The 20,800-nt window shown below is 36.9% G+C and overlaps 2 protein-coding genes across 3 annotated transcripts; both read left to right on the forward strand.

Moving 5' to 3' along the window:
- Positions 1–3,457: 3,457 nt before the first annotated feature.
- Positions 3,458–7,470, forward strand: LOC133736435 (ubiquitin domain-containing protein DSK2a-like). The gene is made up of 8 exons (XM_062163922.1): positions 3,458–3,979; positions 4,345–5,130; positions 5,553–5,800; positions 5,893–6,006; positions 6,276–6,334; positions 6,615–6,643; positions 6,760–6,849; positions 6,978–7,470. The coding sequence occupies exons 1-8, from the start codon at positions 3,748–3,750 to the stop codon at positions 7,127–7,129; spliced, it is 1,710 nt and encodes a 569-aa protein (XP_062019906.1). The 5' UTR covers positions 3,458–3,747; the 3' UTR covers positions 7,130–7,470.
- A 1,266-nt stretch (positions 7,471–8,736) lies between these two features.
- Positions 8,737–13,347, forward strand: LOC133736843 (uncharacterized). Of its 2 annotated transcripts, none has more exons than XM_062164437.1 (4): positions 8,737–8,862; positions 9,844–11,565; positions 11,665–11,748; positions 12,983–13,347. In XM_062164437.1, the coding sequence occupies exons 2-4, from the start codon at positions 9,858–9,860 to the stop codon at positions 13,078–13,080; spliced, it is 1,890 nt and encodes a 629-aa protein (XP_062020421.1). In that variant the 5' UTR covers positions 8,737–8,862; positions 9,844–9,857; the 3' UTR covers positions 13,081–13,347. The 2 variants fall into 2 exon arrangements, with proteins under 2 accessions (XP_062020421.1, XP_062020422.1); XM_062164438.1 differs by having other exon boundaries at positions 8,828–8,867.
- Positions 13,348–20,800: the final 7,453 nt, after the last annotated feature.

Consider the following 20,800-nt stretch of genomic DNA (forward strand, 5'->3'; position numbering starts at 1 on the left):
TCCATGAGAGAATTAGACTGAATTTTGTGAGTTGTATTCCCACTGTTAATGTAAAATAGATTGTTTGTTATACTTAGTAAAATTTAAGCATAAGAGAGTTTATTTAAAATTGTAACTTGGACGGCCACTAAGATAGTTATTTAAATTTAACCTATTATATAAAGTGGGACTTTAAATACATATGATCAAAATTTTACCTGTGTTAAATTATTCCCATCATTAGAGTTAAGTTTAGCAGTGTTAAGATAAGTTTTTATTTCTTAGGAGTGAAACTATAAATGATGTAGAATAGAGTAGTTAGATTGGCGTAAAGGTATGTGAAAAATTGAGAACTTCAAGATGGTGTAATTCTAAGCCATGGTGTAATTCTAAGCCATGATATCTAATTGGGGAGCACAATTCAGACAAAGAATGAGTTGATGAACAAAATTCAGCACTTTGTCTGAACTTAAGAACAATAGTTTCTCCATTTAAAAAAAAAAAGAACAATAGTTTCTCAAAAAGAAAAAGAAAAAATAATCATTTAGGCAATCGAATTTTAATTTTAAATTTTTTAATAGATTCATTATTTTTTCTTTCTGAATTTTGATCTCTAATCTTGAATTTGAACAACACCCCTAAGAGATCAAACACGCCCTATTTAGCTCGTTAGAAACAACTGTTATAAGAAAGAACAAGACATACGAGGAATAATGCGACAAATTTCTTTCCATGAATTGCTTGATCCACTAGTATCCGTTATCGTCAATGCTAAACTGTAAACATATGTTTGACATAATATATAACCGAAAAAGAGATACAAATTTATTGCTCCTAATTCCACTGATTTGGTTTGTTTTTTAGTGAAATGACTCCTAAATCTTCAAATACGTTGTTCCAATCATTTTCAAAGCCATAGATGCTTTCCATTCATTTCAAACAATTTGATCACTTTGCTTCAAGTTGGAGTTTATGAACATTGTTTTTCCAAACTTTTTGCTTCTAATTCCATTGATTTGGTTTGTTTTTTAGTGAAATGGCTTCTAAAACTTTAAATGCGTTGTTGTGCTTTTCAAAGCCCTAGATAGTTTCCATTCATTTCAAACAATTTGATCACTTTGCTTCAAGTTTGAGCTTATGAACAGTGTTTTTGCAAACTTCTTACTTCTAATTCCATTGATTTGGTTTGTTTTTTGGTGAAATGGCTTCTAAAACTTCAAATGCGTTGTTCTTGTGCTTTTCAAATATCCTTGAGCTCGGGGACAGAAGTTGGTCCTTCATTGACTAAAAAGGATTTAGGAATGGGCAATATCGATCTGGTTCGTTTAGAGCTTGAGTCGGGTTCGTCTGGTAATGACGTAGAGGCTTTGTGCATTGGGAAGGGAGGCCATGCAACGTTGACAAATCATGGTTTCATGAGCTCCAAGATGATGGGAAATCACATAATTTTGGACCCGGTTTTGAATGATATCCAATCTGTGGGGAGTTTGAAATTGTGTTTTCCACTTCCAGTCATCTAGAAGGAGGCAGGCTCGACGTCGTTGGCTATGATCCCAATGTCGACTGAGACAGGAAAAGAGACTGCTAGGGTGGAGTTTTCCTCCATGCAAGTGATGCCAGTTAGGAAGAAAAGAAAGGCTGTGACCAATTTGAGTCGGTTTGGGAAGAAGTACTTATAGCTTTTCCTGATTCGACGCTTGAAGTTGAGAGAGTGTCTCTTTGATTTTGCAACACAAGAATGGTAAGTTGTTGGCTCACCAAAGAAGAAGAAGATTGGACGCCCCAAGAGTAGCAAAAATAAGGTTAAGACTACAGATGAACAAGAAGTGAAGAAGATACGAAAGTATAATCGTCGGGGAAAAGCTTTGAGATTTGATTCAAATCTTGAAGCATTGGATGCTGAGGTTGTTGATGAGCATGGTACTATGTAGATGAGGGAGGGCGAGGCTACTCTGCTAGTGGAGTCTCTTGTTGCAAAGGGAGGTGTGTCACCTTCTATGACTAGTTTAATTTATATTTTGTTTTGGGTCGCAAAAACCAGTGCCTTAATTGTTTCCTTTCATGTCTGCTTCAAGGTTTCTTGGTTTTTGTTAGAATAATGGTGCGTGGATTTTCTAAAAGGTGGGTGTACTAGGGACTTGTTGAGATGCTATTCTTTTATAATAGAGTTTTCAGGAGGTTCTAAGGAACGATTCTTTCTGTCGATCCTATAGGGGTGTTTCGTTTTTGTATTACTTGCTGAATTTAATGAAAGGGTTGATATATTTTCGATCAAAAAAGATTAGAAAGGGTCCGGACACCTCACATGTGTTGATGAGAATTAATCACCTAAAAGAAAAATTGATGCCATTAACTCATTTTGACCACCAATATTTCCCTAAGACCTTTATCCATAGGGTCTTAATTCATTATGTTCCATCAATTGTAGGTGCTTTTGGTTTAATTTTAACCCCCAAAGATCGGCCACAAAGCTTACTTCTTACATGTAAATATATATATGGAGGGCCAATGAGTTGTTATAATTTAAATTGAGCTACATGCTCTGATCCATCTGTACCCTCTTGGGTATCCATGAGAGAATTAGACTGAATTTTGTGAGTTGTATTCCCACTGTTAATGTAAAATAGATTGTCTGTTATACTTAGTAAAATTTAAGCATAAGAGTTTATTTAAAATTGTAACTTGGATGGCCACTAATCCTAACTTTAACCTATTATATAAAGTGGGACTTTTAATACATATGATCAAAATTTTACCTGTGTTAAATTATTTCCATCATTAGAGTTAAGTTTAGCAGTGTTATGATAAGTTTTTATTTTTTAGGAGTGAAACTATAAATGATGTAGAATAGAGTAGTTAGATTGACGTAAAGGAATGTGAAAAATTGAGAACTTTAAGATGGTGTAATTCTGAGCTATGATATCCGATTGGGCCGCACAATTCAGAAAAATAATGAGTTGACGAACAAAATTCAGCACTTTGTTTGGACTTATGAACAATAGTTAAAAAAAATTATTTAGGCAGTCGAATTTAAATTTAAATTTTTTTAATAGATTCATTCTTTTTTTCTTTCTGAGTTTTGATCTCTAATCTTGAATCTGAACAACACCCCTAAGAGATCAAACACGCCCTATTTGGCTCGTTAGAAACTACTGCTATAAGAAAGAACAAGACATAATATATAACTGAAAAAGAGATGCAAAATCACAAAACCGTAAAATTAGTGAGCAACTAAAAAATATTATTTAAAAAGTCCAACCTATTTTTTTAATTTGTATTGTAATCCCTATTGTTGAGCCATCGCTTTTGTTTTTTTAGAAATTTAGAAACTAAATAAATAAATAACAATGAAATCTTAAGAAGGGTGTTCAACTCCAAATCCGAGCTGGTGTAGAATATGCGAACCCGACCGCAGAGAATCCAAACTCACTTTTCCTTTCTCTCTTACAAAAGGGTCTCACCTTGGGCACACAAACCCCACATATACTCTCCTCTTCTTCTTCTTCTTCTTCTTCTTCCTCTTTATTTCTAATTCCTCTCCAACCCCCTCCTCCCCTTTTCCTTTCTTAATTTGTAAATTACAATTTTTCTTTTTTCTTTTTTCTTTTTTCTTTTTTATTTTCCCCTAATTTTATTTCTCTTATATATATTTCACACATATTTCTATTATTTCTGGGCTCTTTGTTTTTCACTTTCACTCCAGAGGCGTTTCCAATTGTTTCTCATATTTTAGGGTTAGGGTTTTCGGATCGGTGATTGGGTTCAGGTATGGGGGTTGAGGGCGATTCAAGCGAGCCTAAAGTAGGTGGTGGCGAAGGCGGAGAGCTGATTAATATTCGGTGCTCTAATGGGTCCAAGTTTTCGGTCAGGGCGACTTTGGATATCGATGTTGGGGCATTCAAGGCGGTTTTGGCTCAGAATTGTGATATTCCAGCTGATCAGCAAAGGTTGATTTACAAAGGTCGGATTTTGAAGGACGACCAGACCCTCACAAGTTATGGTAAGCTTCGATTGACTCTCTGGGATTGCAGTTTTTTCGCCCAATTTTGTTTTGTTGTTAATTATTTTTGTTATTTTTATCGAATCTGGGGTTGATTGTGATGTGGGTTTCTGTGATTTTTATTTTATTTTCGAATTTTGCTTTAGAATATGAAATTTCTAATTGAAAAAAAATTGATACTTTGGGGAAGTTTGTGGAGTATGATTGTCTGTTTTGATTGCTGTGTTATTTAGGGAGACGCTTAATTTGTGTTTAGGGTGAAATTGTTGGATTTGAATGCTGTTGATGGCTTGAGTGCTTCTATAAGCCGATACCGTGTAGGTGATTCAGTGTCTCTAATGAGTTATTGGTATCTTTTGTTGAAGGTTTGCAGGCAGATCATACTGTCCACATGGTTCGTGCCTTTGCTCCTGGTGCCTCAACAACACCGGCTGCTCCCGCCGCTAATGCTACTTCTGCAAGTCCCAACACTGCAGCTGCAGCTGGTGTTACTCGTGGTGTTGGTTCCGAGGGGGTTGAGAATCCCGACCTTGGGGCATCTTTGCTATTTGGGCAGGGTTTGGGTGGTCTTGGTAGTGGTGGAGCACCTGGTAATTTATTTGGGAGTGGGCTTCCGGAATTTGATCAAGTGCAGCAGCAACTAACTCAGAACCCGAACATGATGAGGGATATAATGAATACGCCTGCCATTCAGAGTCTTATGAATAACCCTGAGTTGATGCGAGGCTTGATCATGAACAATCCACAAATGCGGGACATCATTGACCGGAACCCAGAGCTTGCACATATACTTAATGATCCTGGTATTCTTAGACAGACACTAGAAGCTGCAAGGAACCCTGAACTCATGCGTGAGATGATGCGAAACACTGACAGGGCAATGAGTAATATTGAATCTTCGCCTGAGGGATTCAACATGCTGAGACGGATGTATGAAAATGTTCAGGAGCCATTTTTGAACGCTACCACTATGACCGGGAATGCTGGGAATGATGCGGCTGCAAACCCCTTTGCTGCTCTTTTAGGGAATCAGGGAGGGGCACAGGCCAGGGATGGGACTAACAACCCTTCAACCACCGGTTCAGAAACTACTGCAGGTTCTGCTATTCCTAATGCAAACCCTCTTCCCAACCCTTGGAGCAATACTACTGGTGAGCTATCCCTTTTTGTTTTTTCTTATCTAATTACGTTTTTAGATAACCCTATTAAAGCTATAGCAATTAAACTCAAAAGTTTCCTGACAATCCAATCCTTAAAAACTAAGACTCCCATGCTAAATTTATGGCTGGATCTTGAAATTTAATACCAATGTTCTTCATTGTCTGTTCTTACATGTCTTTTTAGCATGATAAAGGCCACTCAACTTTTTGATGTGGTACATGGAATGTCTTTCAATTTGCCTGTTTGTCCTGCAATCCATTTCTGTTGGCCCGTAAAATCATTAAAAAGTAAAGTTATGTCCTTTACTAGTGTAGTTTTTCCTAAAAGAGTGTGGTTTGGATAGATTATTGAGTTGGTTAGGTGTAGTCTGCCAACCGAATTTCTATATTCACATTACAATTTAAATTCTCAGGAGGAAATCAAACAAACGCACCCAGGTCAACTCCTGCTGGGGATGGGAGGGCACCAAGTATTGGCGGTCTTGGAGGTCTGGGAGGTCTGGGAGGTCTAGGAGGTCTGGGAGGTCTTGGTGGTCTTCCGGGAATGGAACAAATGATGGGTGGCATGCCAGACGCTAATGCAATGAATCAGCTCATGCAGAATCCAGCAATATCACAGATGATGCAAAGCATGCTCTCTAATCCCCAATATATGAATCAGGTACTATCATTAAAAATATTTTCTTTATAGAAGAGGTGAATGTTTTCCCAACTGAAGTTCTTTTCATGTTTCCAAATTTATTTATATTTCAGATCCTGAACCTCAATCCACAACTACGCGCCATGGTTGATTTAAACCCTCAACTTAGAGAAATGATGCAAAATCCAGAGCTTCTACGTCAGTTGACAAACCCTGAGACAATGCAGGTATTTTTCTTCAGAAGTTTGCAATAACTCACCAAGGAATTCTACTATAACAATTTATCGAAAGGGATAAAGCCACCCGCCTCTCTCTCTCACACACACAGACACAAACATACATACCATCTTTGCTGGTTTATGCTCCTCTTTTTTCCTTTTAAAATTGATTCTTGGTTAAATGTAACTTGACAACATTTTGTCTGCTGTGGACATTGAAATTGTTCCAAATCTAAATTTTACACCAGTTATCTTCAACTTTTTACCCTCTCTTGCAGCAAATGCTTGCATTGCAGCAGTCACTAGTTTCTCAGACCAATCGACAGCAATCAACTCAGTAAGTGAATATATCTTTTTATGCCCACTTGGTTTCCATGATTTCTTCTTTCTAGAAACTTATATATAAATACAGAATCATTCTAGGGTTTACATAAATTTGTTATAAATCCATGTAAGCCTTCTTTCATATCCCTTGGATTAGTTCCATATATTGTCGAGTTGTCAAATTCATCATATGGTTTGAATTCTCTAACTTGAACAAGCAGAGTAACATATACCTTTCTTATACCTTTCATAATGTTTGCCCTACCACTAATCATTTGCTGCTTTCTTTTCAGGGATCCAACTCAGACTGGTGGTGCTACAGGTACTTTGGGAAATAAAGATTCAAGAAGAGAATGTTTATAATATGTAGTCCTTGTCATTTTCTCTCGTTGGGTTAAACTTCCTGCTAATATGTATATATTTTTTTTGTATAATCAGGAACCCCCAATAATGGTGCTGGACTGGAGATGCTGATGAACATGTTTGGTGGTCTTGGAGCTGGCAGCTTGGCTGCACCAGTCAGCAATGGTAGGGTTATCAACTCAACTCAGTTTAATGCAAAGCTTGCATTCATGAAAAGAAAGTTTCTGGTTTTGGTGAAGGAAATAGAACGGTCACACCTTTTTTTGTCTCTGAAATTTTTGTATATGTTGCAGTACCACCGGAGGAACGTTATGCAACTCAGCTGTCACAACTTCAAGAAATGGGTTTCTTCGATACTCAAGAGAATATCAGGGCATTGCAAGCCACTTCCGGGAATGTCCATGCTGCAGTAGAGCGACTTTTAGGGAACCCACCAGGAGCATAACATGTTACTTGGTTTCGTGTTTTTATATTTATTGAATTGGGATTCTTTTTCTTTTTTTCTTTTTTAATGTGGACTGTAACATTAGTAATGCGGAGTAAAAAGTCTTCTTAAGACACAGAGACATACGGGCAGTTGTAGATTCCATTTTGGGAGTGTGAATAAGCAAGAACACACTATCATAGAGCTGTGAACTTGTGGACAAGCTTATGCATACCCAACTATTTACCTGCTTCCCTCTTCCTTCCTCTCTTTCTCGGATATGCTTGAACGTTCTTCTTTCCTTGTATACGGTGCACATTTGAAATAAATTGTTTCAATGTAAGTATAATTCTGACGTTTCAGATCCAGAATTTCTTTTAGCTTTTATCTATTGGTTGAATCACTAGAAACTGTCTGGCTGGATGTACAAAATAGCGATGGCATTTGCTCTTAGGTGAATAATGTGGTTTTAATTTCAGTTCGTTTTCCTAATGAAAGATTGCCTTGGCCATTTGGCGCCTAATCAATTACTTTTTTTTTTTTTAAATTTATTTTTTTATGCTTTTCTTTTTAATCAACTGCCTGGATGTAAGTGGGTAAAAATGTAAAATATATAGCAAATAGCAAAGTAAATAGTAAAGAGAAAATAAAAACTGTTTTCTTCTTTTCAGGTATTGATTTATATAAATAATAACTTACAAGTAAGATAAGTAGTGCAAATGAGTCGAGCCAAGACAAATATCACTTAAGCTTGGCTCATATGTTTTTTAAAGATTGAGCCGTGTTGAACTAATTTTTGCAAGCTCAACCTCCTCTCGGCTTGATTGATTTATTTTCAAGCTCGAACTTGATTCAACTTAGCTTGATTGTGGCTTTGCTTGATCTTAAATTTGTCTAAATATGGTATTGAAAAAATTAGAAAAGTTTACATAAAATAGTTATACAAAACTACAAAAGTAATTATTAGTACATTAAATGAAAGAAATAACTAAACAAAAGTTAAGTTTTTATATCTTAAGTCTTGTTTTGAATATTCAATTAGAGCTTAATTCTAGCAAACGAGCCGGATATGAAATTATTCAAATTGGTTCATAAAAATTACAAACTATACACGAGGTTTACGAACCAAATATACTAGTTTAAGATTAGCTTGATTTTTCTATAGAGTTTAATATTGACGTGTTCCCTTTACGAACACGAGTTGAACGGGCTAAAAACAAGCTGAACTCAAACTATATCAAACCGATTTCCAGTCCTCAATTTCAGGTTTTAATTAAGAGAAAACCAAACCAACAGAAAAAGTTTTAACGATGTCATAGTTTCTAACAGTCATGTTCACATATTGAGTGGATTCTTTACTTAGTGAGTACTTGAGCTCAATTGTCATTAGATCTAAATTTAACGGTTAGAATAAATTTAATTTATTCTCAACCACCAAACTTAAATTCAACAACAGTTGAGTACAATTAATTAAGAAATTCACTCTCAAAGTGTTTGCAATCTTCTCACTCACGCCTCTATTTTAGAAATGAAAAAAGGTGGAGAAAGGTAATACATCTGCCAGTTCTGGGGTAATACGTGAAATATAAAAAAATTGTAGGACCAATTTCAAACAAATTAGATTCTACGGAGGGACTAAACAACAAATTCCTGACATATTAAAGAGGGGATTTAGAGCCAAAGCTCGAGGCTTTTGAAACCCCCGTGTCCTCCTCTTTTCTTTTGCACAACGGTTTCCAATGAAATGAGCTAAGGTGAGGTGTTTCAATCATGGTTGATTCTAATTTCTCTGTCAATCAATTTCTTTCTTTCTTTTCTGGGTCCAATCTTACTTTCTCTTCTACTATTTCGCGTATCAATTACCCTACTTTTCAGACGCTCTATTTAGGTGTTTTTGGTTATAGACCATGATTTAATCCCAATTGCGTCTCGGTTAAGAATTTCTGTTCCAAAGTGAAATTGATCAATTGGGTGCTCATTAATTTTTGATCTTGGTGGAATTCATGCCTCGGAATTGTTGGATTTATGTGTGAATGCAGTGAGCTGCATGATTATGGTCTTTCCTTTTCTTGCATGATTATGTTGAATTTAATGGAATGGAATTTAATCTCGGTGGATCGAGCTAGTTGTTTAATCATCTATTAGGCTTTAAGTAGCTGTTTGTCTGAATATAGGTAATTGGCTGGCTAAATTGGTATTTTATGAGATTGAGTTTCGATAGTCTATGTAAATTAGTTAGGGAACTCTCGGAGTGTAGTTTTAGAATATAATATGCCAAACTTGAGTTTTCCTGCCAAATTAGGAAGAAGAAAGGTTTTTTTTTTTATATATATTTTTTATTGCACTTATTGTTAACGCCTTGTTGGCAAGTAATTTGATTCTCTTAGGTAGATAGTTACAGTGAATGGGAGTGGTCAAAGACTAGTTTTTATGCTTTAATCTCAATACTCAGGAAAATGGTTCGAGTGAAATCTTTGTTGTGTTTTACTTCTAGAATTATGTTAGGTTGCTACCAGTAGTTTTAGCTACGTGTTTGAGTGATCCCTTTTTGCAAGCTTATTATATGAAGGACATTCTTGGTTTGTCATGCTCTGTAGAGCTTATGTAAACTGAGCTGTCCTCTGTGGTTTATTTTTATGATTATGAGTTTTCATTTGATTTAACCTCTGATATTTGAAGCCACTTTTTATTTATTTATTTTTATTTCTAAATTTGACTGTTGTTTCCATCGCTAGGTCAATATATTCAGATGCTTCAGCATACCATAGATTCTAAAACCAATGAATATGGGCTTGGAACTGCTGAGGCCGAGTTGTCTATTCATGATAAGCAGTTATCAGTTCCTGTAAAGAAGACAGTTTTAAGAGATGTGCAAAATGACAATAGAATTCCAGTGCCCGGCTCTGCTGGGAGCTCTTCTCCATTGAAGGATAAGAAACCTAATAGTAATTCCCCTAGAGTTTCTGGCACCAAAAGACCTTTATCTGAGTGCCAGATGATCCCTCCTGAACAGCAACCCCCCAGTAGTACTTTTGCAAATGGGCATCTTGTCTATGTTCGCAGGAAATCAGAAGCTGACGCAGTCAGAAGTAGTACTAATGATAATGCAAGCATTAATGCTGATGGTCAGGCATCGAGGAAACTTAGCAACCAAGAGGCAAGCACCGGACCGATATCCCAAACAAAGGAGCCAACAGTTCATAGTGCTAATGATAATGCAAACGTTAATGCTGATGGTGAGGTGTTGAAGATAATTAGCCACCAAGAGGCAGGCAAAGGACAGATACCCCAAACAAAGGAGCCAACAGTTCACAGTGCTAATGATAATGCAAACGTTAATGCTGATGGTGAGGTGTTGAAGATAATTAGCCACCAAGAGACAGGCAAAGGACAGATATCCCAAACAAAGGAGCCAACAGTTCATAGTGCTAATGATAATGCAAGCATTGATGCTGATGGTCAGGCATCGAGGAAACTTAGCAACCAAGAGGCAAGCACCGGACCGATATCCCAAACAAAGGAGCCAACAGTTCACAGTGCTAATGATAATGCAAATATTAATGCTGATTGTGAGGTGTTGAGGATAGTTAGCCTCCAAGAGGCAGGCACCGGACAGATATCCAAAACAAAGGAGCCAACAGTTCACAGTGCTAATGATAATGCAGACAATAATGCTGATTGTGAGGTGTTGAGGATAATTAGCCACCAAGAGGCAGGCACCGGACCTATATCCCAAACAAAGGAGCCAGAAGTTCATTTTGCTGATGATAATGCAAGCATTAATGCCGATTATCAGGTATTGAAGAAACTTAGCAATGAAGAGGCAAGCAGCGTACTGATATCCCAAAGAAAGGAGCCACAAGTTCAGTTTACTAATGATAATGCAAGCATTAATGCTGATTGTGAGGTGTCGAGGATAGTTAGCCACCAAGAGGCAGGCACCGGACCCATATCCAAAATAAAGGAGCCAAAAGTTCATTGTGCTAATGATAATGCAAGAATTAATGCTGGTTGTGAGGTATTGAGGATAGTTAACCACCAAGGGGCAGGCTCCGGACCCGTATCCAAAACAAAGGAGCCAAAAGTTCATTTTGCTAATGATAATGTGAGCATTAAGGCTGATTGTCAGGTATTGAGGATGAATAGCCACCAAGAGGCAAGCAGCATACCCATATCCCAAACTAAGGACCCAACAGTTCATAACATTCTGGCGTTTGCACCTTTTCCAAGGGAAGCTGCAGCCATCCCTCCTGGAAAACCATCAGTTTCTCTGCCATACAGTAAATCTGATGTAAGAGGAGCACCAGCAGGATCCACTTGCCAACCCCTTGCTTCTGCTGCCCCTTCATTGGGTAGTTCAAAGGGACTTAAAAATCTGCATTGGGAAGAGAGGTTTCATCAGCTGCAGTTGCTATTGAGGAAATTGGACCAATCAGACCATGAGGATTATCTCAAGAGTATGTCTTAAATTGAGAAAATCTTCCTTATCATTTCATTTTATATTGCTTTATATTCTGTCCACATTGGTTTGCCCTTTGATAATGTTCATGGTTCAGTGCTGCGGTCACTCTCCTCGGTTGAACTAAGCAGACATGCGGTTGAGTTGGAAAAGAGGTCAATTCAGCTTTCACTGGAGGAAGGTAATACAAAAATTGTTTTTATTTAATTTTATTTTTTATCATATAAATATGCAAGGAAGAACTGTATTGGAAAACACTAAAAGATGGAGGTTCATGCTTTATTCTCCTGTTCTAAATTTTTGAATTCTTTTTTCCTTCTGTAAATGATTTTGAGAAAGTTCAAAAAAATTTTGATTAGGGAAGTTTATGACCTGCTTTCATGATCTTTACATGTAAATTCTTGCCCTATCTACCAACTTTCTCTACTTCCCCTGTGAATTCTTGTATGTAATTTTTTTATTGTACGTAATATTGTACTAGAATCTAGTGATCTTCAAAAATTACCAATGTTGTGCGAATTCGCTAATTCACTTATTTTATTACTATTGATGATGTTTTCAGTATTTGGTATATGGTTTGTCAAAATTTTCAAATATTTTCACCTGGTTTGATAGCTGATATAATCTTCTTTAAATGTTGTTTGTGTAAAAGAATAAAAGAGTGTCGATAGGGATACACACTCAGTTTTGATGAAATGGCTTTCTTTTCTCCTTTAAAGGAAATTACTAAAAAAGTTTTTTTGTTGCTTGGATGCCTGCCTTTCACATGGTATGTATATTTGGTTACGTTCTGTGCAAAATGCAGCACATTGATCACTCTAGCAGCACTACTGCTAATGTTTGAACCGTGACCAAATAGAAAGCATGAGTGAGTCTCTAAATTGGTATAAGCACGTGGTACCTGAGTCTTGGTAATTGCAAACTTTAGCTAGGCAGCTTCCACATGTAGGCTGCTGTATTCATTGTTAAATGTGAGAATAGTGAATAGTGTGAGTTAGCCTGCAGATGTCTATGTATTGTGAATAGTGATCAAACTTTTTGGGTAGATTGCATTATGTTTGGTTTTGGTTTTCAAACTTGAGTGTTGTCGCTTTATTACCTACCCTCCTACATGTTTACAAAATCATAACTCCATATATGATGCATTGATGATGATATTTGGAGTTGGAGAGCAGAAATTCTTTTAGTTTCTATACACTATAACTACCTGGAAATAATAGAAAGCATAATGTTTCATATCCCAACTGCTACGTAGTCACTCCTTCTATTGTTGCAGAAACCATTGTAGTGAGGTAGTGGTTGCATATCAAGTTCTTAAGCATCTATTTAATTATGCATATATACTTCTACCTTGAATATGTGGAAAAAGCATGAAACCTATCTCACATTCCTTTTTGCATTTTCCATTATTACAGCAAAAGAGTTGAAGCGAGTTGGGGTTTTGAATGTTCTGGGAAAACCTATGAAGCCTTTTAAAGTGCCCTCAACTCTTCAAGACAGATCTGAGAAGTGAACAAACACCAGGAATGAGGGGGTAATTGTGATAATCAGTACGTTGCTGCTGGGTGAGAGTGTGCCTACTAGTTTCTTTTCCACTGGTTCCATCTTGTGCAGTTGTTAATTCTCTAGTTGGTTTACTGGTATTTACTGCAAGTCTGTAATATTTCACTTCTAAATCTGCAGTATCTTTTTATCAGCTGTAGCCTAGGCTGCCGAAAGTATTGATATGTAACTGTTGAAAAGTAAATAGAAAAAGAAATCTGTCAATTGCTTTGCATTTCTTCCTTCTTGCAATTTGTTATTTAATTATGAGTTAGTTTGTGTTGTGAGGTCTTTATTCAAGCTTTTGGTTCGTTGCTGGAAGGCAGGATATTTTCTAAACCTTCAAATTAATTTATCCTATTTATGTTGGAGAAGAAAACAAGTTATTCTTTATATAGTCGGTGAGCCGTGACCTGTTGGTTAGCTAGCCTAACAAACACTGTGGAGGTCATAGGTTCAAATCTCACTGACATCAGGGATGGGGTGGGGGTGGGGAGTTACATTGTCGTCCAGAGTCAAAAAAAAAAAGTTATTCTTTATATAAAGCAATTTCCCTTTTCTTTTCTTTTCTTTTCTTTTCAGTTAAACCATTGACAAACTCATACGTCAGTGTAGACGTTTATGGTGTTTTGCGTCGAATCCAACTTTCCCCTTAAGAACTTATTTCCAGCTCATTGTGCTTTCTGCAACCCTCCTGGCAATCTCAATACTTTGCTTCCAATATATTTCTCTCTTCTAAGAACGTTTCTGAAATAAGTAGAATTTTGTCCTTTTTCTTTCTGCAACAGTGATGGTACTTATTTTTGGGAGCCATGGACTAGGGTTGCTTTTAGTCATTCTTTTCTATTTATGAATTTTTATTGTTAGTGGCGAGCAAAACGATAGCAGCTTAAATTGTGAAAATGAAATTGTAGATGGCAAGAGTCACTCCTTTTTATTTTTGTTTATTTATTTATTTTTTTACAAGAGACTACTATTGACTGACAACTCGTTGCGCGGATCAAGTGGACCGATGGAGGCCCGCCGGTCCGGAGGGCCAAAAGCCCGGCCCGGCCAGTCAAAAAGCCCGCCATAGGCCCGGCCCGGTGGTTGTTGGATCATAATTCATATACATATTTGTCCCCTAAAACATGGAAATTACTTGTTCTAAAGTCCAAATTTAATGTTGACTAATCCAATTTCATTATTTCCCTAATCTTGTACTTTTGCTTAACCTTTGCATTTATTTATATATATTTATTATGTTTTCCTTATCATGCTAGGAAATGATGGAGAAGAATGAAAATGCACTAAAAAGTCAACCTTAGAACATTTTCTTACTCCGGCTAGGAGAAAGTGAGCTAGACAAGGAAGAAGGAGCGGCCGCCTGACCAAATGAACTCCAAATGAGCTGAAACTCTCCAAATCCATTATAGACATCCTAAGAAACATTTCTTATGAAGAGTGCAAGAGCCAGATAGAAGTGGAAGGCCTTCAAACAATCAGGCCAATTTTCTGCAGAAGCAAAACTGGAAAACTGGACCTGTAAGGAGTCCAGTAGCGTTTCCGGCCCATCCACTACTCCAAAAGCTCTGACATTTTAATAGGATGATCTACACTCATAGAGGAACATTTGATATGAAGAAATCGGAGGCCCATGATGAAGTCTTGGTGGAGAAATAATTGAAGGAATAAAGGGGCAGAAACTGACCTAAAACCAGCTCAACACCACATGTTCATGCTTCCTACCCACATGAAGAAAGCTAGATGTTTTTCTCTTTTTCCTTGGATTTATTTTTCTACTCCAATTTCTTTAATAGATCATCATCACTTCCATATTTCTGCACATTCATGCCTTGCTTTCATTTCATCATTACTCCATCTTTTCCATATTTTACAAACCATTTTCATTATTTTTATTTCACTCATCATTTCACTTTTCTTTTTCTTCCCTATATAAACACATTCTCTTCTCACTCTCAACATCACCCATTCCTTTGATCTATTACATCTTCTTTCTCTGTTCATCTCCTTCATAAAACCTCCATATCCACCTCCCAAATCCAAACCCACAACTACCATCTTCCACCACCATAAACTCCATCACTACCACTCAAAGTTAGCCAAAGGAGCATCATATCTTCATCACCATTCCATTCATCATCACTATCAAGAAGTTCATCATCCATCGATTCCATCATCAAGGAAGATTCAAGGAGCATTGAAGGAGAAAAATGAAGGAGGAGCTACCCATTGATTTGTCAAGCTTCAACTAGTTCATTCTTCCCTTAACTCTTTAATTTACCTTGATTTATTTTATAAATTTGATACGAATTTGTATGATTATGAGTGAGTAGTTACTTTGTTGGGGCTAGGGTTGAAAGCTCTAGCAAAACTTGTATGAATTGTTGTTTTAATTTACATTTGATGTTATTTGTGATTTTCATCTTCATATGCTAATTCAAGAAGTGAATGCATTCATTCAAACTTAACTACTTTGAATGTGTTGTGTTTGTCATCTCATGAAAAAATGTTTAGGGAGTAGTTAACCTTGAGCATTGATAGCATGATAGCTGTTAGCCAAATAGCCACCCTCAAGTATAAGGGCCAAGTTATAGTGTAGGGGATTATGAGTAGGGGATATCGTACCCAAGGGATTGGAAAACCCACTCTAGCTAGGGAAAACCTAAAGGGTGCTAGATGAATATGCAAATGTACAAGTCATAAACAAGGGCTCATAAGTGAACCATAGTTCATGGTGAATATATGCAAGATGGTGTAGTGGTTTGATTTTTGGCTTTGGAGATGGTGTAAACTCAAATTAACACACAATAAAACAAACTTGAAATGTAAACTAGGTTATGCTAAACTAGATGTGATAGATTAGATGGAAGTTAGAGCTTTAGGGGGTTGTTCACCATAGCCTCCCTTGCATGCATTGATGTTCAAACTATAAGTAATGCAATCCCAAATATCCAATTACTCTCTTAGCATCCGGATAAGACTACTAAGGCCTAAACTCCTTTTATTTTATCAATTTCCACCGGATAAGTTCGAAACTAACTACCCAAGAACAAGTTATATTACCGGATAAGTATCAATTCCTTGCTTCTAGATGCATAAAGATTTGAGTTTAGATAATCAAGCAAGCAAACCAATCCTAGATCTAGGTGATTTTAACTCACTACCCTCACATACACACCTAGTGTGCTATCATGCTTTCAATGTCCAAAGCTAGCTATTCTCTAAACATTGTTCATGTAATGACAAATGCAAAGTATTCAAATTAGCTAGATTCAAATACAAACATTCACTTCTTGAATTAGCATGTGAAGATGATCATGGAAAATGCATCAAATAAGACTCAAACATCAATTCATTACAAGTTTGGTTAGGGCTTTCAACCCTAGCCCCAACAAATTAATTACTCACTCATAATCAAATACATAAGCTTCAACATGTTTATGAACATCAAATTAAAAAGTAGGGATAGAGAATGGACTAGTGATAGTCAAGTTGAGGATGGTGTAGATGAACTCATGAAGGCATTGACAAGGTGAAAACGGTGATGGTGATGATGATTCCTCAAGTGATGCTAGACTCCTCCCCTTCTTCTTCAAAGGTTGATGATGGAATATGAAATGTAGAGATGATCAAGTGGTGAAATGGTGAAGCTTTTTGTCTATGAAATGGAATGGGTAGATGGAAAAGATGATGAAGGTTGTGGTGGTGGAAATGGAGGTTTTATGAAGGAGATGAAGAGAGAAAGAAGATGTTATGGATTCAGGAATTGGTGAGTTGAGAGTGAGAAGAGAAGGTGTTTATATAGGGAAGAAAAAGAAGAGTGAAATAAAAATAATGAAAGTGGAGTATGGAAGTAGTTTGTAAAATATGGAAAAGATGGAGTAATGATGAAATGAAAGCAAAGCATGAAGGTGCAGAAACATGGAAGTGATGATGATCTATTAAAGAGATTGGAGTAGAAAAATATATCCAAGGAAAAAGAGAAAAGCATCTAGCTTTCTTCATGTGGGTAGGAAACATGAACATGTGGTGTTGAGCTGTTTTTAGATCAGTTTCTGCCCCTTTATTCCTTCAATTATTTCTCCACCAAGACTTCATCTTGGGCCTCCGATTTCTTCATATCAAATGTTCCTCTATGAGTATAGATCATCATGTTAGAATTTCAGAGCTTTTGAAACAGTTGTTGGGCCGAAAACGCTACTGGACTCCTTACAGGTCCAGTTTTCCAGTTTTGCTTCTGCAGAAAATTGGACTGATTGTTTGAAGGCCTTCCACTTCTATCTGGCTCTTGCACTCTTCATAAGAAATGTTTCTTAAGATATCTAGAATGGATCTGGAGAGTTTCAGAGCTTTTGGAATAGTGGATGGGCCGGAAACGCTACTGGACTCCTTACAGGTCCAGTTTTCCATTTTTGTTTCTGCATAAAATTGGACTGATTGTTTGAAGGCCTTCCACTTCTATCTGGCTCTTTTACTATTCATAAGAAATGTTTATTAGTATGTCTAGAATGGATCTGGAGATTTTCAGCTCATTTGGAGTTCATTTGGTCAGGCGGCCGCTCCTTCTTCCTTGTCTAGCTCACTTTCTCCTAGCCGGAGTAAGAAAATGTTCTAAGGTTGACTTTTTAGTGCATTTCCATTCTTCTCCATCATTTCCTAGCATAATAAGGAAAACATAATAAATATATATAAATAAACACAAAGGTTAAGCAAAAGTACAAGATTAGGGAAATAATGAAATTGGATTAGTCAACATTAAATTTGGACTTTAGAACAAGTAATTTCCATGTTTTAGGGGACAAATATGTATATGAATTATGATCCAACAATAGCATCCTTTATGTGCATATGAAGGTTGTGAGTTAAAATCACCTAGATCTAGGATTGGTTTGCTTACATGATTATCTAAACTCAAAGCTTTATGCATCTAGGAACAATGAATTGAGACTTAACCGGTAATAGGAATTGTTCTTAGGTAGTTAATTCTAGACTTATCCAGTTGGAATTAATAACATTAAAGGAGTTTAAGCCTTTGTAGTCTTATCCGGATGCAAAGAGGGTAATTGGAAAATTAAAATAACATCACTTGTATTTGAACTTCAATACTTGCAAGGGAGGTTAGTGGTAGACAATCCAACCCCTAACTTCATCCATTATTTTACTAGTTTAGTTTATATTTGAGCATTTATTTTAATTTGGTTCACCACTCTATCCAACAAACAATTTCACTACCACCACAATACACATACTCACCATGAGCCTAGATTTTCTTGTGAATTTAGGTTTATGATTGTACATTTGCATATTCTAGCTCTCCTTAGGTTAACACCCTAGCTAGTGAAAGGAATTCAATCCTCGTGGGTTCGACAACTTTTCTTAAATCCCTATACTATTTCTTGTACCCTTTATACTTGAGGGTAGCTATTTGGCTAACAAGTTTTTGGCGCCTAGGAAGGGGACAACGTTCAGGTGAAGTCTCTTTTGTTAATATTGGCCTAAACCCCTTATTGGTACCTAGTTCTGGTCCCTTAAGGTTGAGGGCAGTCTTTATTAATACTTGTTGAATTGTCTTCACACTTATGACATTTTTCATCTTAGTAAGTATAGCCTATGTGGAATGGTGTCTAGGAAGGGGACAACGTTCATGATCGGTTTTTTTGGATCCAGAAGTGCTTGCAAATGGGCCTAAACCACTATGTGGGAGTAGCTCATGCCAAAATGGATTCTACCTCTCGTGGTCGCCCTCCCCTACCTGGCCATTTCAGTAAGGTTTCCCAAAGGATGCTAAAGGGAATTTGTGTCTAGGCGACTATACTTGGGCCGCATGTCCACTTGATTTACCGCTTGGAATTAGATTCGATATTAACAATATTTATAACAAAAGAAAATGTTGTGATACACTAAGGTATATTGGATAAAACATAGTCTTGAAAAGGGTAGCTGTTTCAGTCCCATTGCACATCGAGATTTCCTGTTCCCGTACCTAAGTGTTAAAAAAAAAAAAAAAAATAGTCGCAATTTTCAATTTTTGTATATTCCTTGCATTTTATTTTATTTCTAGTTACTAATCCTTTGGGAACTTATAGGTACATATATAATTTTTTCCAGCTATGGATGGATGGAACCAAGGATGGAATGATCCAAGAGAGTTTGACCAACAAAGCTATAATGGTGGACTTTATCAACAATGGGAGCCTTACACCCAAAGTCACATGCCTTTCAACCATATTTGTGCTTTGTGTGGATCTCCACAACACTCACCTCTTGATTGTGTCTTAAGATTTGAGTACCCGGAGTTCATGCAAGAGTATGAGTACGAAATGAGCATACATCAAGAGACTATGGCATCCCAGACATATCCTCAAGAAGAAGAAAAAGATGAGTCTCTAAGATCTCTACTTCAAGAAGCCATTGCCGAGATGAAAGCTTCCAATGTAAGAATGGAGGAAGAGATTGATAAACTCAAACTTCATTATGCATTAGAGCAACCATCTACAACCTTTCAAGGGCCACAAGTTTTCCTTGATCAAGTGGAGCCAACCTCAAATGAAGAATTGTATATTGATCGAGCATCATGAGCAAGAGTTCTCTATTCAAGTTCAAGATGATGATGTAGATACAAGAAGAACCACTTGGTTATGGGAGCCGTCAAATGAGCAAAGAAGAAATAAAGCAAAACATTGATGGTTTTGTGCAATTTTTGAAAGTAAGGGGGCTTGTTGTTAAAGATAATCTTGAAGAAGATGATGAGCACTTTGAGGAGAAATATGCAACAATTGAAATCATGCACCATGATCCCTCCACCAATGAGGTCAAGACTCTCCAAGATGAAGAAAGCCCTTACATGCCTTGTTATGAAGAAAAAGTTGAAGAATCAAGGATTTTCCTTCCTCCACCATCCAAGGAGGCACATCAAGAATTTCCCAAGGAGCAAGATAGAACATTGAGCATTCATGTTCACAATGAAAAAAGTATTGAGATCAAGGTACTTTTACCTTTCAATCCACCATTTAGTGCTCAATGCTTCTATGATGAAGTGAAGGATTGAAAAGGAAGTCGTCCACATGTTCACAATCCTCCACCTCGCTCGCACATATCTCTACCACCTACTCTTTCTCCAAGTATCAAGTCCACATCAACTTTGAAGGTGGAGTCAAGAAGGATACTTGGAAGATCCATTGCAAAGAAGAGGAAGACTAGAAGAAAGCCACTCCTTTGGTCAAACATTGGAGAATTCATGGATTGCTTTTGTTCTTGCCTCTATGACGAATCAAGAAGTCCTTTGGCTCCAAATAGTACGGTGGTCTTGCACAAGAAGTATCCTCCCTAACAAGTGGTGGTAGCTTCTAAGGACCGACTAGAAGTCCTAAAAAACAAAGCCCTACTTGGAGGTAGCCAAGCATGAATAAAAAGTTTTTGAATAAGAGATGATGATGAAGAAGGAAAGATGTCATTTTTGAAGCAACACCAAAGTTCATGAGATTGGATTGCAAGGCTTTCATGCCTTGTTATGGGTGATTGTTGGTGACTTTTGGAGCACTTGTGGTCTACAAAGGGGAGCAAATTCTAAACCTTCTTTTGCATTAAATTTCTTATATCTTACTTAGTTATTAGTTTGTTTGTATTCTTTGTGTGTAAATGTGTGTTAGCTCTTCCTCTCCATGCTTAGATTTTTTTTCATTGAAATT

This window comes from Rosa rugosa, chromosome 3 (genome assembly GCF_958449725.1).
Source record: "Rosa rugosa chromosome 3, drRosRugo1.1, whole genome shotgun sequence".
Lineage (NCBI taxonomy): Eukaryota > Viridiplantae > Streptophyta > Magnoliopsida > Rosales > Rosaceae > Rosa > Rosa rugosa.

Coding starts and splice junctions, on each gene's coding strand:
- LOC133736435 (XM_062163922.1), top strand. CDS start 3,748: ATGGGGGTTGAGGGCGATTCAAGCGAGCCTAAAGTAGGTGGTGGCGAA. Junction 5,131..5,552: donor CCCTTGGAGCAATACTACTG/GTGAGCTATCCC, acceptor TTAAATTCTCAG/GAGGAAATCAAACAAACGCA. Junction 5,801..5,892: donor ATCCCCAATATATGAATCAG/GTACTATCATTA, acceptor TTTATATTTCAG/ATCCTGAACCTCAATCCACA.
- LOC133736843 (XM_062164437.1), top strand. CDS start 9,858: ATGCTTCAGCATACCATAGATTCTAAAACCAATGAATATGGGCTTGGA. Junction 11,566..11,664: donor CCATGAGGATTATCTCAAGA/GTATGTCTTAAA, acceptor TTCATGGTTCAG/TGCTGCGGTCACTCTCCTCG. Junction 11,749..12,982: donor TCAGCTTTCACTGGAGGAAG/GTAATACAAAAA, acceptor CCATTATTACAG/CAAAAGAGTTGAAGCGAGTT.